This window comes from Macaca fascicularis, chromosome 1 (genome assembly GCF_037993035.2).
Source record: "Macaca fascicularis isolate 582-1 chromosome 1, T2T-MFA8v1.1".
NCBI classification, from domain to species: domain Eukaryota; kingdom Metazoa; phylum Chordata; class Mammalia; order Primates; family Cercopithecidae; genus Macaca; species Macaca fascicularis.
Window position 1 is genome coordinate 184,557,946 of NC_088375.1, and position 17,829 is coordinate 184,575,774.

The following is a 17,829-nucleotide window of genomic DNA, read 5'->3' on the forward strand; positions in this document are numbered from 1 at the left end:
AAACACACACACACACACACGCACGCACGCACGCATGCACGCACCAAAAACAAAGCTAAACAAATAGCATCCCAAACCCCTAAATGAGGCAAGTCATCTCTACTGGGCTCAGGGTTGAAACACTAAACAATGACCCAATTTCCCAAGTGGGGTTCCAGGCTGCTCTGGCAGGCTAGTGAATGTAAGCCCATGGTCCATACTCCATAGCTCTCTGACATACATGGATGGAAGAATCTCTAGGGCACTGCCATTTCTGGTTCACCCAAATCCAAGGACCTAGCACAGAGCCTGGAAAGCAGGGACTCAAGAAGAAATGAAGTCAGGTCTGTCCCTAGGTTGATGGCAGAAGCCCTGAGCCATGTCTGTTTACTAAAGAACCTGGAGGAGACAAACAATTCATTTGTTTGCTTTTTTTCTCCTTCCCATGCCACAGAGTATAACCCATGTGTGCACAGAGCCAAATACACACCCACACATCCTCACAGAATGCACGTGTTGCTGAGCAAGCAGGCAGTATGACATTCCAACACTTACGACCTACTGCCAGAGAGTTATTTTTAAAACATTTTTTTCTTACTCCAAGTCTCGCTTATCAATTGTGTGATCCGGGGTATGTCTCTAAATCTCCTTGGGCCTCAGTTTCCTCACCTGTATAAAGGAGGTAATAATAGTACCTCCTGACAGGGCTATTTTAAGAATTAGAGTTGATGTGTATAAAGCACCTAGCTCCAGGGATATTTCAGAGATGAAATGATATCAAGCATGTAAAAGGGTTATAATAGTATTGGATACAGAGTGAATACTCACTATAAGTTAGCATTACTATTAATCTTTACTATTATTATTTCAAGCTCATGCTAACACATTAAGCAGCTCCTCTTCTGACAGAATCCTTCAGAGGCCGTTTTGAAGCTAACTTGAACTCCACTGCTGGCCTGTTTTATGGCTTTGGACAAGCCACTTCACGTCTCTGAGCCTGAGCCTGATCTCCAAGATGTGTGGTGGGAACTTTCTCCCACTAAAGAAGTTATAACCCAAAGAACAATTCCCCTGGAGTCACCATCCACACTATGCATTGGGAGCTTAATTACACATCATGCTCTTTCTCTGCTTTCGTGCTGTGCTGATGCCTAGACTGCATGCTCCTGGAGGACAGAGGTCTAGATTGCTCTCTAAATGCTGTCAGTATTCACACACAGTCACGTAACACTGCCCCTAATAAAAGGGAAATTGATATTTGTTGACTGGGAACCATCATTTTTGGGTACCTCCTAGTACAGGTTGAGTATCCCTTATCAGAAATGGGACCACAGATTTTAGATTTTGGAATATTTGCATTATACTGATTCAACATCCTTGATCCAAAAACTTAAAATTTGAAATGCACCAATGAGCATTTCCTTTGAGTGTCACGTAGGTGCTCAAAAAGTTTCAAATTTTGGAGCATTTTGGGTTTCAGATTTTCTGATTTGGGATGCTCAGCCTGTAGTGGACTTGTAATGAGCCATTCACTACCAATTGGCAAAACAATGTTTTCATATTTAAATGTGAGTTCATTTTTTTTTTTTTTTTAGTGGGGGTGGGTTGGGGGGTGGTTTGCAAACTGCCTGTCAGAAGGTCAACTATTAATTTCTGTTTGGCCCACCTATATAACACTTAACATTCTTTGAGTTATTTTCTAGCTTTTAAAAATTGGGAGATTGACATGAAAAAAATCTAGATTTTCATGTGTATTGAACAACCGGTAGATCTGGCAACAATCTGGGTTTAAACAGTTAGCAGCAGCAGCAGAATAGCTGTCCTCTTTACTGCTCACTACAGTCTCCACCACTCCCTTAGCGCTTTCCAGAACCTTCCCTGAATCCACCTGTTAATCATTAACCTTCACGGCTTTGGAATTAACTATTGATTTGCCTGAACCTATTTTGTGCATTACATTTAAAGTAGAGTGTTTTGCACTCCAGAAATTTGAAAAGGAGGGAGAAATTCGACCAAAGTTCACAAACATGTACTAGATGGTCCTGAGATCTCTGTAATGTACACTTCCAAACAAGATACTTGATTTTTTTTGCAGACAGGCAAGTTAACTAATCCTTCATGGGAGTCAGAGCAAAGAGATAAATCTCATGTCACTTATCAAAGCAAACAGAAGCAGAGGTAAACAGTGGCCTGAAAGACAAAAGAGCAATTTAAAAAAATTAATAAATGATGAGACTATTAAACAGCACACAAAAGGGGTTTGCTTTTTCTTCCCTGTAATATGATTTTTACCTAAAACATTGTGTCCCTTTAGAAAATGGAAGAAAAGTTAATAAAGGAACCTATCACTCAAACTTAATTTTTAGTACAGCAAATAAACTGCTTTAATGAAAGGGCTGAAATCCCCAGGTTTGCACATTAAATTTTCATTCGTAGTGGAGAATGGAAATTATTGATTCAGCCGTGGCATCGTGCATTTTGAATCCTACAGTGCCTCAGAAGCCCACATTACCGCTGGGTGCAAATGTGTTGGCAGCGTTTTGATGCAGGTTGAGCACAGGGTGGGTGAGGGGGTGGGGAAAGGAATATAGATAATGGAAGGAGGCAGACTCACTCTTTACAGAAAGAAAATAATCAATGTTCCTTGTCTCTAAGATCCACTTAGATGAAGCCTCTGATGGCATGATGGGCTAGGGGGTATATCTGAGACCAGAAAAGCCAGGTCTACTCAGTCTTTGGGGAAACCACAATGGCCTTGTGGAATACTTAAAAAAAAAAAAAAAAGCAAAATGGAAGGTTGATTATTTGATCCTAAGCTCCTGGAGAAGAGTTGGGGTTTCAAGAAAACTGTAAAGAAATGTACCTTTTTCAGTTCAAGGTTAGTGTGTCTGTCAAGGGAAGAGTAAATGTCTGACATTCTAATGCTGAACTGGATAGCACAGAAAATCAATCAAAACTACAAATATAGCTCTCAGTCTAGTGTGGCCTCATCAAAGAGTCAGGTGACATGAGCATCCGGTCTTGTCTTAAAGCATGAAAATAGGTATGTTTTTACTTTGAAAGAAATTAATCCTCCTGCCTCTCAGAGGACTACCCCACAATTAAACAACTCTTTGTTATTTCCTCATTAGAGAACTCATAGGAAATGATTCTAAGCCTAGACTGAGGCAGCCTGAATCAGGTCCATTTTGGGATCTTTGTGTACCAGGCTGTATGAGATCAGGGAAAGCAATCGTCTTTAGAAATAAGCTAAACTCAATTGCAAAAGTAAAGCTGCTTAAAAAAGAAAGAAAGATAATCACATATTCTAAAAAGAGAAAGGTTTTGCTTTGTTTTTGTTTTGATTACCTTCCAGCTAAGATTATCTTATACCAGTAGTCTCCTCTATCAGGCTCGATGTTGGAAAAGTAGCTTTGTTGGACTAAAAAGTTCTGGTTTTGTGTTTTCAGATGCTGAGAGCTGGTGCCATCTATAGATTTCCATTCTGGGAGAGGTTTCTCTTTTGTCCTACTTTGCGTCAGACCTGCTGTCGTGAGGATAAGAGCGCCCAGGAGACACTTCCCTGCAGTTTAATAGGCTATGAAAGATGGGGACTCATTAATTGGCTGGCAGCTGCCCCTAAGCAGGACGCTGCCTGGAGGTGGGGGAAGAAAGGGAAGGAAGGCCGAAGAGGAGGCAGGCTCCATCCACTAGACCACCACTGGCTGCCCAAGGGAATCTCCAAGGCAAACAGCACTACCTCCTGAAGGATCCCACAAGTGAAGTCTGAACTGAGAGTATGACTATCCAGTGACAGAAACTTAAACCTCCTTCTGGAGGAGCAGGTTCTGGGTTATCGTTTTTCTTTTTTGACTTAAAACAACCCTTCCTGAGATATTATCTACCCATCTAATTATTTTCGGATTGCTGAAATGTTACTTTTTCTGTCATTCCCATACTATGCTCTCATCAATTTTATTATAGTACCCATCCCTCCCTATTACACTGGTATGTTTATTTATAACTGATACTCCCTTTTCGAGTCTCGATTAGGAGGGTCCTAGCCACCCTTTGGTAAAGCCAAGCTGCATCCTGGCACACAAAGCTTCCTGACTTGGCCCTGCCACCTCCCATCCTCATCTTTTCACCTTCCCATCCAAACTTAGGCCACACTATTTATATGCTGTCCCTGCTCACAACGTCTTACATTTTCACAGCTTTGCATGCACTGTTTCCTCTGCCTGGAACAGGTTCCTTGCCTCAGCCTTTTCCCTTGGCTCGGCTCTGGCCATCTTTGCAGACTCAGGCTCACAGGCCCTCTTTGTGGGGTCTTGAATCCCAAATATCCCATCTGCTCTCTTAATTGGAGGTCTCACAGCTTGTGATCCCTTCCCTCTACTCAACCCTCACCTCACTCTTCTGTAACACCCTGTGTCTCCCATTTAGTATAGTGGATGGTAAATGTTCTTTGAATAAATCAAGAACACTGCTTCCAGCCCCCACATAGCCTGGATTTATCAGATCAACAGAATGAAATTTAACCAGTGCCTCCTGAATCAGGAACCGGCACATCACCTCTTACCTTTATGGTTTTGGTCTGGAGTCTGAGTCCGTTTAAAGTGTTGATGGCTTTCTCTGCATCCTTTGGATCAATATAGTTAACAAATCCATACCCTAAACTCTGTCCTGTGGAAATATTAAAAAGAGAGAGAGAAAGGGAGAGAGAGACAGAGAGAAAGAGAGAGAGAGAGCATGCTCAGTATCTTTATAGAGGCAACACTTCCCACTGCAGTGAGTCAAAACTCTCCTTTGATACACAGTTCCTCTTACACCAGGGTTTACCCCCAGATTGAGAGGTGTCTAATTCCTCCAACTCTTACTCTTGTTGGCTATTAAACTTTAGGAGCTGTGCAAGCTAAAACTGGGTAAGTGCCCCTGCACAGCCACACAAGAGATACACAAGTATCCACATAATCAGGGAGAGGCAGGACATGGTAGAGGAAAGAGAACAGGTGTGGTTTGTCAGAAGAGAAACTGGAGCCTTAGAGCTTTCCCTGTCAGCTGTGCGACTTTGTAAGGAAGTCATTTAATCTCTCTCCCCCTCCCACCTCCAATCTCTGTTCTGGAGATAACAGCACTTACCTCAGGTAGGTTTGAGAGAGTGAGAGATTGTGTACAAAATGCCTACCAAGTACATTACCTATATTGGAGTAGGTGCTCAACAAAAGACAGCTATGCTCTGCTCAGGCCCGTAAAATTGAGGCAAGTGCTGGACACAGTAGCTGTGTCTATTGCCTCGGTCATGCCAGCCACACCCACACTCAGAGGGATGTAGCAAGATTTGAGTAGCAAAGACTGGAGACGTGTATAGTGAAGGACGCAGGCATGGCTGGAATTACAGCAGTTGCTACAAATCGTTCTTTACCCTCATCATCCCCTGAGTCAAAGAACAATAAAGAAAAAGGAGAGGGGGTTTCTACTGAAAACAGCTGAGGAGCTCCTAACACAAAGCTAAGAGTGCAAATACACTCTGAAAAGAGGATTTAGCTACTTTAGGTGGAGATGGCATCAACTTGTCTGCAAAGAGAGGTAGCAAGTGATAGGGCTCCCCCCAAGTGAAATAAAAATAATGTGCTTGCAATCGTGCCACTGATTATAAATAGTCCATCAGCTCTGCCATGTGTCATCAGCCAGAAATATCATTAGGAAACTTTACATTTTCTGACATACCCTTTAAGAAACACAGAGCTTGGGGTGGCTGCAAAACCAGCTTGAACTTCCCAGGCAATGTTATTGATTTGTGGGCGGCAGCAGAGCCGAAGGGGAGGAAAATGACAGGACATCACATGTCAGCAAAGACTGATTACATAAAGCTCTCTTTGGAGTACTGGGGCCAGGGCTGGGAGATAATACAGCAAAAGCCTGCCATGTCCTGGTGACAGGAGCCCATTTCAGCGGCCAAAAAATCTTTCCAACAGCTTCTGTTTTGCTGGTAAATGTCTGTGTTTGTGTTGGTTGTAGGAGGAAACCTGGGAAAACAAGTTGGGTTCTGGATGAGAAAATGGGCGACTTATTATAGGATGGTGCAAAGAGAATCACAAGAAAGCTCAATGGCATTTGACCCCAAATGGAAAACCCAAAATGACAACACCTTCCATTAGGATATTCCTTTGTTTTGGAAGAACAGGGTGAGAAGAAGACAGGCAGGGGCAAACTTTACCAGACATGCCCTTCACCAGCCAGGATTAGTAACTGAAGAGGAAGGAGAGAATGCTGGGTGCACTCCAGCTGCTGGGACCCTTCTCTTTCCATCTCACTGTGTAAGTATGGTGTGTGAGTGGTGTGTATGTGTGTGTGTGTGTGTGTGTGTGTGTGTGTGGAGGGGGCAGGGTGAGGTGAATTACAAGATCCTGCCATATGTTCCAAGAAATTTCATCTTGCAAATACAAAAATACAGAGACCAATTTCATTGGTTTAAAAATATCATTTATCCGAAATTTGTCTCCATCTCATTAAACCCAGCTAAATAATTCACCTAATTAAATATATTTTCATCATGCAAATTTCTCAGTCATATTTACCTTGCATATATGAGAAGCTTTAAAAATTGCTGTACTAAAGTATTCTTATAATCACTTTTTAAAAACAGTCATTCACCAAGTTGAGCTGCTTTTAAAGGGTATTTTTAAAACAATTATGTCAATATAAACCTTATGTATAAGTTCTAGGAAACTGGTCAGATGGTCTAACTATCCAGCCCAATTTAATTTGTGTAAAATTGAAATAAACTACGAAAAATATAAACAAAACACTCACCACTTAACAGGAAACATTAGACCTAACTCACATTGGAGTAGTACTTGATTTATTATACTCATGGAATATATGTGGAGGAATCATGCTTACTAGTGGTACATGCTCCTGACACACTGCCCATCTTTCTAAAATTACTCATATATTGATGAAAATCTAAAATAAATATAATGAGCATAATTTTTACATTCTATATTTTATTTTGTTTTAGACCTTTGCTTCTGGAGGAAGGAAAACACATTCAAGTCCCAGGAAGACTCTGAAGGTCAAATGAGGGAAAGGAGCCCTCTTGCCCAGCAAGACATATCATGTCAAGCCACTTGCTTGTATCAGTCCCAAATCCACCATCACCTTAGTTCCTGACTGCAATTAGCACAACTGTGTTATCACCTGCTCTAGCTTTAGAGAGAGACTGCATTTAACATCAAGAATGAGGGTGCTTTTGGGAAAATGAAAAAATAAAAATAAAACACAGATGAACATCATTTCAGAAAGGAAGAGGAAAAAAAGATGATGATTCTCCTTGATATAAAATAATGAACTGCAAGCTCTAACACAGAACATTGCATTGAACAAGAGGAGGACAGAGGCAGAAAAACTTGCCTATGAATTGAAAGATATGAGCTAGTCTGGCATCACAAAGAAACTACCTGTGGTTAGCCTAGTTCACGAACAGGTTTTCTTAACATGCTTCTCACCATCATAGGAGTCCAACTAAGTCTAATAAAAAATACTCTATGGATCTAAGCATTCTCTTTTAACATGCCCTATAGAGGACTCAATCTCTAAGTAGAAAACATAAAAACCCAAGATTTACTTCTTTTAGAAACTATTTCAGTAGTAAAGGAGAGTAAAATGATGAAAAATTTTAATTTTGGTGGCCGTATATTGGTGATGGGTTTTAGATTTGCAGTTCTGTATGTAAGTGTACCTACAAAAAAATAGATGAAACACATTCACAAAAAATAGCAACACTTTTTCTATGGGGACCAAGAGAAATGCTATGTTGGGAGGGCCTGAGGGATCCAGTCTGGAACCTAGAGCTAGTATGTATCTGCTTTCCAGAAATCATATCTTTTTATTATTCTGTTTTTTTTTTCAAATGGCTACATCTTCTCCTTTTATCGGCAGCAGCAAGATTTGAGAACATAGGGACGGCAACAGTATTTTCAGAACAGAAAATTAAAACAAACTGTATTTTTGTTCCCAATTTGTGAGTTTATTTTGATGGAAGGTGAACAAATAAAAAGGAAATCATTAAAGTTATGTTTATTGAATCCTCTTTATTAAAAAATAAGATATTATGAAATTAAGACTGTCTCCAAAATTTAGAAACTATAGTGAGCATTTGGCCCCTTGGTGCCCAGGTGACCTACAATCCTTACTGTGACCAGTCCCTAATAATCTTGTCCAGCAGGCATGGGTGAATGGTCCCCAGTTATCGTGCATGGGCAGGAAATGCATTATTGGCAGTTTGAGATGGTAACTTACAATTCAGAATGTACTTTCCAAGAGAAAACTGCTACACATAATGGCTACACTTTAAAGCACTTCAGAGTATTTTGAATTAAACAGGTTTTTGTTTTTAACAAGCTGTTCTTAAATCTGAACTTCAATATTTCTGTTTTTATAAAGCATAGGCACATAGGCACACACACAAATACACAATGTCTCCTCTTACTATGACATGGCAACGTCTTTATTCTGTTATAATAATTTGTATATCTAACTTTTCCCCTTAGAAACCAAACACATCTTCCCAAAATAACTAGCTCATAAAAGTTTGTATCCTTGCACATAGTAAGTAATCAACAAATGCTTGATAAATGAAAGAAGGGATGTATGCATTTGTACTAGTCCTCTACTACTGAAAGCATATGACCAGAATGTTTGGTAAGTTTGGGGGAAGAAGGGGAAAAGAGTGGGTACCCAGGGAATTAATTTTGCATTTGTGAGAAAGAGAGAACACAACAACAAACTGACTCTGGGGATTGGAAAACAAAACACAAACAAGGAATATCCTGGGTAGGTTCTCCTCCGGTACAGATCAGATGAACAACAAAAATCACCCTTATCCACCTTTCCACAGAGATTCTGAGTTTACAAAATGCTTTCCCATCCTTCTATGCGTTTGATTCTCCCAACAACCCTGTGTGAGAGATAATCATCATTTTACAGATGCGGATATTGAAGCTCAGAGAAAATGGTGATTTGCCTAAGATTACAGAGCTAGATCATAGTCTGGATCGGGGTCAGAAAACATGTTTATGTGTAGGGCAAGACAGTAAATAGTTTAGGCTTGGTAGGTCTTATGGTCCCTGACAACTCTGCCATTGTGTAGCAGCCATAGACAGTATGTAAACAAATGAGTGTGGCTGTGTTCCAATAAAACTTTATCTAGAAAAACAGGCAGTAGGCCCAATGTGGCCCATGAGCTGTACTTTGCTGATCTTCTGGTCTAGATCATTTGACTTCAAATCCTGTACTCTCTGCCACAGCTAGTTACTCCATTTGAACTAAAATGTATTATAACAATGATTCTGAGACCTGAAATGTATGAGTCTTTTTGAATCTGCCATGAAAAAGTAAATTATCTCCAGTAGTTTGTGTTAAGCATTTTTGTTATATTTAATCTCTAGAAAGTGTTGAGAGCATAGCTGGTTATAACCCCTTATTTTCCCAGCCATTCTGGATAGACATACTTTTTCCTTGCCTTTAGGGTCCTGGGGATTATTCTGATCCTGACGTCCTCATGGTTGATGACTGCAGTAGAGAAGCTGGCCAGAAAGAACCTCAGCATTTCTGCACTGCCAATCTGCACACCTTGCTCTTTTGCTCTTTAAAAACCATCATTCTCCAGAAACTGAACAGTTACTCCCCTCATCTGCAAAGCCCCTGAGGAGGCAGCCAGAAGGGTAGCTGCTGTTGAAAACTTCTGAGTTGAGTAAGGAATTTTTATGGAAGTTAGAACCCCTAGCTCAGGCTGAAATCCTGTTCTCAAAGCACATGATAAAATCCCCAGTCACCTCAAGATCACCTGCATGGTGATAATCCACGTACTAGGTTAATTGCAGCCAACTCCATATCCTGGGACTCCCATTCACTGCCCATTCTGAGAGGTCTTTCCTGCTTTCAGAAGCCTTAAATCTACCCAAACACACCCAAGAAAGGGTCAGATGAATGGCTGTTACTGCATGTATCAATGTGTGTGTGGTTCAAAACTACTTGCTGTATAACCTTGGTTAAGTCATTTAAGCTTTATCAGCATGCTCTCTTATCTGGAAAAATAGAGATAATCCCTTAATTCTCACAATCAAAGGATCACTGTGAAGATTATATTAACATGGGGACTAATAGCAGCTACAATTTATTCAGTGCTTACTATGTGCCAGGCACTGTACTAACTGGCTTATTAATGTTACCTCATTTAATTCTGTGTGAAATGGGTATCATCAGGCCCACTGTGCAGATAAGGAAAGTGAGGTATGAGAAATGTTAAATAATCTGTCCAAAGTCAACCAGCAAGTAGCTCCAAGGCTAGGATTTGAATGAACTCCAGTCTGTTGGATATCTCAGTTCATGCTTTCTCTCCACAGGGGCTGGCCCGAGTGTAAGTGTCCAGCAGAGTGTCTGGCATCAGGCAGTTACTCAAGGGGATGTATTCACCTGCACTGGGGGTCTCTTCTCCTTTTTAACACACTGACTGGGGGTCCGTTGGGGTTCTGGAGTACCTATGACTGTTCCCTCCCATCCCACCTCTGAGAGGCTTACAATGAGTCTTGGCTTATTTCCTGCAAGCCCAGTGTTACTAGAGCCAACTAGTCAGAGGATTTATTTTCTTTTGGTCATTCACACAATTTCCTCAAACTAAGTATGTGAGTTTTTTTGTTTGCTTGTTTGTTTTGTCTCATTCTTTCGCCCAAGCTGGAGTACGGTGGCATGATCATAGCTTGCTGCAGCCTCAAACTCCTGGGCTCAAGCCATCCTCCCACCTCAGCATCCAGGGTAGTTGAGATTACAGGCGCATGCCACCACACCTGGCTAAATGTATTTATTTATTAAGAAATCACGTCTTGTTTTGTTGCCCAGCTTGGTCTCCAACTTTTGGGCTCAAGCATTCCTCCTGCCTCGGCCTCTCAAAGTGTTGGGATTACAGGCCACCATGCCCAGCTTACGTATGGTTTAAAACCTTGCTACTCAAGGTGTGGTTCCTGTATCAGCATCACTGGCATCATCCAGGGACTTGTGAAAAATGCAGATCTTCAGGTCCCATCCCAGACCTACTGAATCAAAATCTGTACTTCCACAAAATCCTCAAGTAAGTTAAATGCACATGAAGGATTAAGAAGCATTGGTTTAAAGTATGACGAGAAACACTGGAAAGAAAGGGACTTGGAGTTGGTCAGACGTGTGTCTGAATCCCAGTTCTTCAATTTACTGCTGTGTGACTCTGGCTAAGTTAAATTAAACTCCCTGTGCCTTGGTTTCTGGGGATACTACACACCCAACTCATGGTAACAGAGAAGGGAAGCTCTGATGGGAAAGCTCTCAGAATTTCTTGGTATATGCTATTTCTTTTTGTCTCCAAAATTTGCTTTCTTACTTTGCGTCTCTCTGCTTCAATAATCTCATTTATAAGATGGGGCTAATATTACTTTTTTCAAGGGGTTAATAAGAAGATTAAAAGTGGTAATTCATGTAAAGTCACTGCCGTATAACAGATGCTCAATGGATGTTTGGTTCCTTTTCCTTCTTCTCTCATTCCCCATGAGATACTGTCTGAGACTGCTGTCTATGTGAATGTTATTCCTTCAAGAAACCACAACCTTCTTGAAGGTAGAGACTGCTTCTGATGCCTTTCTTTTACATTGGGGCATATAATATTCAACACACACACAAATCCCACATATAACTGGCACCTACCACATGCTAGACACTATGGGTAGACCCCAAAATGACCAAAAAATTGTCCCCACATATAATGTAGAAGGAAAACACAGGTATAAAAACTAATTATAGCCCAGCAAAAATAATACATATAATAGGTATTTTTCTTTTAAAGCTATATATAAGAACAGAGAGAAAGTTGAAATTGAGTCTGACTGAGCAGAGTAGGGAAGGCTTCATGGAGGTGGAGACATTTGAGCTGGGCTTTGAAGATAAAGCAGAGTTTTGATAGAGTTTCCCTATCACATTGATGACATTCCAACTTGAGGGCTGAATCCAAGTACTACATTTATCCCACAGATAATTAGTGAGCATGTGTTACGTGCCAGGCATATCACTAGGAATATAGAAGAGAACAAAACCTACTTGTTTTCTGCCATCACTGAATTTACATTCTGATTGGGGTTGAGGGAGATGGACAATAACTACATAAATAAAATATAATGTTTGTCAGATGATAGTGAGTTGTAGGGAGAAAATAAAGCAGAGAAGAAGGAAAGGCAGTGTAGGGGGTGGAGTTGTGATTTTTAAATAGGTATGATGATTTTTAAATAGGTATGATAGTTAATACTGAGTGTCAACTTGATTAGATTGAAGGATACAAACTATTGATCCTGGGTGTGTCTGTGAAGGTGTTGCCAAAAGAGATTAACATTTGAGTCAGTGGGCTGGGGAAGGTAGATCCACCCTTAACCTGGTGGGCACCATCTAAACAGCTGCCAGCGATATAAAGCAGGCAGAAAAATGAGAAAAGGAGAGACAGGCCTAGCCTCCCAGAGATCCAGCATCTTTCTCCCACGCTGGATGCTTCCTGCCCTTGAACATTGGACTCCAGGTTCTTCAGTTCTGGGACTCGGACTGGCTCTCCTTGCTCCTCAGCTTTCAGACAACCTATTGTGGGACCCTGTGATCATGTAAGTTAATACTTAATAAACTCCCCTTTATATATATACATATATATATGTGTGTGTGTGTGTGTGTGTATATATATATATGTATCTCCTATCAGTTCTATCCCTCTAGAGAACCCTGACTAATACAGATTTTGGTACCAGGAGTGTTTCTAGAGGAACAGAATATTAAGGATGAAGTTCTTTAATTAGTTTTGGGGTTTTTGGAGTTGGCTGCTTAATATGATTAGACCCCAAAGTGCTAAGTACTCTACTTCTAATAGTACGGAGAACACTGATAGTCTTTGGCATGAACTGTTTAGAGCGTTATGCAAAATAAACACATTGGATACTCCTGATTCACCGCTTGTGAGCGGCAAGGAGTTTAGTGACTCTATACATAAGACCTTTGACTGTATGTGGCAAACCAAGGGGCATAATGAAGCGGGTTGGTTGCTCCTAAGTTCAGTGGACAAAGTGATGAAAGAAAATGATGAACTCAGGGATTCTGTCTCCCAGCTTCAGAAGTAGACACTGAGCTTCAAATCTGCTAAGACTGCCTTGAGTGAGAGTCTTATGTCTTGTAGAGAAAGAGCTGAAATTGTGGAAAAACAGACACGAGCTCTTCTCATGTGAGTGGCTGACCTGCAACTAAACATGCATGCACAGCCTCACCAGGTGTCTACTGTTAAAGTGAGGGCATTGATTGGAAAGGAATGGGACCCTGAAACTTGGAATGGGGATGTGTGGGAGGATCCTAAAGAAGCTGGGGACACTCCTGCCACCCTGATGAAGCAGGAGACTCTCTTGCCACCCTGCCTTCTCTTCCCCAGCTTGTGCCAATGGCCTCATGGGGAGTTCCCTATGATCAGTTGACAGGGGAAGAGAAAACAAGGGCCTGGTTTACAGATGGTTCTGCATGATATGCAGGCACCACCTGAAAGTGGACAGCTGTTGCACTATAGCCCCTTTCTAGGACATCCCTGAAGGACAGCAGTGAAGGGAAATCTTTCCAGTGGGCAGAACTTTGAGCAGTGCACCTGGGTGTGCACTTTGCATGGAAGGAGAAATGGCCACATGTACAATTATATATGATTCATGGGCTGTAGCCAATGGTTTGGCTGGACGGTCAGGTACTTGGAAGAAGCATGATTGGAAAATTGGTGACAAAGAAATCTGGAGAGAGGTATGTGGATGGATTTCTCTGAGTGGTCAAAAACTGTGAAGATATTTGCATCCCAGGTGAGTTCTCACCAATGGGTAACTTCAGCAGAGGAGGATTTTAACAACCAAGTGGATAGAATGGCCCGTTATGTGGACACCACTCAGCCTCTTTCCCCAGCCACCCCGGTCGTCGCCCAATGGGCCCATGAACAAAGTGGCCATGGTGGCAGGGATGGAGGTTATGCATGGGCTCAGCAACATGGACTTCCACTCACCAAGGGTGACCTGGCTACAGCCACTGCTGAGTGCCTAATTGGCCAGCAGCAGAGACCAACATCGAGCCCTTGATATGACACCATTCCTCGGGGTGATTAGCCAGCCACCTGGTGGCAGGTTGATTATATTAGACCTCTTCCATCATGGAAAGGGCAGAGGTTTGTCCTTACTGGAATAGACACTTACTTCAGATATGGGTTTGCCCATCTTGCACACAATGCTTCTGCTGAGACTACCATCCGTGGACTCACGGAATGCCTTATCCACCATCATGGTATTCCACACAGCATTGCCTCTGACCAAAGCACTCACTTTATTGCTAAAGAAGTGCAGTAGTGGCTCATGCTCATGGAATTCCACTGATATTACCATGTTCCCCATCATCCTGAAGTGGCTGGATTGATAGAACGATGGAATGGCCTTTTGAAGTCACAATTACAAAACCAACTAGACGGCAATATTTTGCAGGGCTGGGGCAGAGTTCTCCAGAAGGCTGTGTATGCTCTGAATCAGTGTCCAATATATGGTACTATTTCTCCCATAGCCAGGATTCATGGGTCGGGGAATCAAGGGGTGGAAGCGGAAGTGGCACCACTCACCATCACCCCTAGTGATCCACTAGCAAAATTTTTATTTCCTGTTCCTGCAACATCACGTTCTGCTGGCCTAGATGTCTTAGTTCCAGAGGGAGGAATACTGCCACAGGAGACGCAATAACGATTCCATTAAACTGGAAGTTAAGATTGCTGCCTGGATACTTTGGGCTCCTCCTACCTTTAAGTCAACGGGCTAAGAAGGGAGTTGCAGTGTTGGCTGGGGTGACTGACCCAGACTATCAAGATGAAGTTAGTCTACTACTCCACAACAGAGGTAAGGAAGAATATACATGGAATACAGGAGATTCATTAGGGTGTCTCTTAGTATTACCATGCACTGTGATTAAGGTCAATGGGAAACTACAACAGCCCAATCCAGGCAGGACTACAAATGGCCCAGACACCTCAGGAATGAAGGTTGGGTCACTCCATCAGGAAAAAAAACCATGACCTGCTGAGGTGCTTGCTGAAGGCAAAGGGAATACAGAATGGGTACAGAAACAGGGACAGTAATTGTCTTGGGTATTTCCTCCTTTTTTTGCTAAAAACATGTTTGTGCTTATATAAACTTGCACTAAGAAAATATCTTTATTTCCTTTTCCATTGTCATGTGACATAAGATTTATTGATTTCATATCAGCATGTAAGTATTGTTAACTTAATATAATGGTATTTGGGTTGGGGATTGGTGCATTTCTGGTTGTTTGAAGGATAGTTGTATTATGCTTGGTGTAATCATGAGCTTATTACTACCTTTATTTGAAGATTATGTATAACCTCAAGAGATGTGTATGGGTGCAAGTTGACAGGGGTGGACTTGTGATGGTTAATACTGAGTGTCAACTTGATTGGCTTGAAGGGTACAAAGTATTGATCCTGGGTGTGTCTGAGAGGGTGTTGCCAAAAGAGATTAACATTTGAGTCAGTGGGCTAGGGAAGGCAGATCCACCCTTAAATCTAGTGGGCACAGTCTAATCAGCTGCCTTAAAATATAAAGCAGGCAGAAAAACATGAAAAGGAGAGACTGGCCTAGCCTCCCACCCTACATCTTTTTCCCGTGCTGGATGCTTCCTGCCCTTGAACATTGGATTCCAAGTTCTTCCGTTTGGGGACTTGAACTGGCTCTCCTTGCTCCTCAGCTTGCAGGCAACCGATTGTGGGACCTTGCGATTGTGTACATTAATACTTAATAAACTCCCCTTTATACACACACACACACACACACACACACACACACACATATATATCTATATCTCCTGTTAGTTCTGTCCTTCTAGAGAACCCTCACTAATACAGGTGGTCAGGTAAGGCCTCACTGCTAACATGATGTGAGAGCAGAGATCTGAGGGAAAGGGCTGGGGTGATTGAAGGGTGGTAGCCAGTCACTTCTATCAGAGAAAAGGGCATTCCAGGCAGAGGGAATCTCATGCGCAAAGGTCCTGAAGCAGGAATATGCTTGGCATGTTGGAGCAGTGGCACAAGTGAATGTCTGGGTAATCTACCATCACGCTTATCAAATGACTGAAAAGAGGAAAGCGGCACCCTTGGTTTCTTCAATCTGAATTACCATGCTGCTGAATAAGACATGTATGAAAAAACTGCAGTGGCCCCCTCCCCTCAGTCTTGCAGATCAGGTGAACATTCTCACTGACATATCCTTTGAAAACTGTCTTGTAATGTGTCTCTGTTACCCACTAGACTGGGAGCAACATGGGAACAAGGTGCTGCTTTATTCATTCCTGTTCCCCCAGGAACTAACAAAGGGCCCATAACATTATTGGATATCCAGTAAATGTTTGTTGGGTAAACTAATGAATATTATCTATTCACATGGATATTTACATTCTCTTAACCACCTTCAGTCTCCCAAATACCAAACATAAAAGGACCAGGAAAAGCAGCAAAATCTTTTTTTACCAGAGCCTTACCCGTGTCCATAGGAAGTTGATAAGAGTAACTCGATCCCATAAGACACATGTGAAAGACCTGTGGGTATTTAGTTTGAAGGAGAGAAGACTCTAGAGATATCCAAAGCCCTTTCTTTTATTTTTTTATTTTTGTAGAGACAGAGTATTGCTGTGGTTGCCCAGGCTGGTCTTGAACTCCTGGCCTCAAGCAATCCTCCCACCTAGGCTTCCCAAAGCACTGGCATGCGCCACTGTGCCTGACCTCAAAGCCCCTTCTAATATTTTGACAGGTCATGATGGGAAAATAAGGGTAGACTTGCTATGTGGGGCTCCAAAAGAGAGAATGAGAGCCAGGCAGTGGAAGAAAATTAGGGAACAGATTTTTGCCTTTATAAAAGGATAACTTTCTAATAATGCTTTTTTAAGGGGTGGGCTGCCTTGTGAGGTGGTAAGAGCCCCATGCCTAAACATATGCAAACAGAAGCTGGACCTACTATTTGTCAGAGGATGCTACAGCAGTTGGTAAGACTGACCCATAAGATCCCTTCAAAGGTTCTAAATTCTATTTATTTTAGACTCAATGCTCATAGTGGGTTTCAGTTTATCCTTATTTCTGAGAAAATAAAAATAACAGCGAATATTTTTTGAGCACCCATTATCGGTCAAGCACTTTACTTACATCACTACTTACATACTCTTTACAACCCTCTGAAGTAGGCATTTTGATATCTGTTTTACTGAAGGGGAAATTAAGGCCCATTACGGCCCGGAGGGAGAAGTAGCTTTCTTGTCTAGAAAATAGTGGCTAGGCCCATCTGACTCCAGAGCCAGTGCACTTTCTGCTGTGCCCTGGTTTCTTGAATATGTGCTCATTTGTATGCTTAAATACCTGCCCTGACATTAGCATAGTATGCCTGAGACTTTAAGAGAGCATGCGGTTGGTTGCTTGCTTGCTTGCTTTTTGAGACTGAATCTCACTCTGTCATCTAGGCTGGGGAGCAGTGGCATGATATTGGCTCACCGCAACCTCTGCTTCCTGGGTTCAAGCAATTCTCGTACCTTAGCCTCCCAAGTAGCTGGGATTACAGGCATGCACCACCACTCCTAACTAATTTTTGTATTTTTAGTAGAGACAAGATTTTGCCATGTTGGCCAGGCTGGTTTCGAACTTCTGGCCTCAAGTGATCTGCCCGCCTCGGCTTCCCAAAGTGCTGTTATTACAGGCATGAGCCACTGCACCTGGCGAGAGAGCATGGGTTTTCTAGTACCAACTCCAAG

The 17,829-nt window shown here is 42.0% G+C and overlaps 1 protein-coding gene and 1 long non-coding RNA gene across 19 annotated transcripts in view; one reads left to right on the forward strand and one right to left on the reverse strand.

Annotated features, from left to right (window-relative positions):
- ELAVL4 (ELAV like RNA binding protein 4) overlaps positions 1-17,829 on the reverse strand; it is a 154,649-nt gene that overhangs the window by 22,322 nt on the left and 114,498 nt on the right. For all 18 annotated transcript variants that reach the window (XM_045371307.3, XM_045371273.2, XM_074007161.1 and 15 more), the window contains one exon: positions 4,541-4,644. In XM_045371307.3, coding sequence (XP_045227242.1) covers positions 4,541-4,644 — 104 coding nt within the window. The remainder of the gene's footprint in view (positions 1-4,540; positions 4,645-17,829) is intronic.
- Positions 5,840-8,037, forward strand: LOC123568729 (uncharacterized). Its single transcript, XR_006692216.3, has 2 exons — positions 5,840-6,278; positions 6,983-8,037. It is a non-coding gene; the product is annotated as an uncharacterized lncRNA (long non-coding RNA).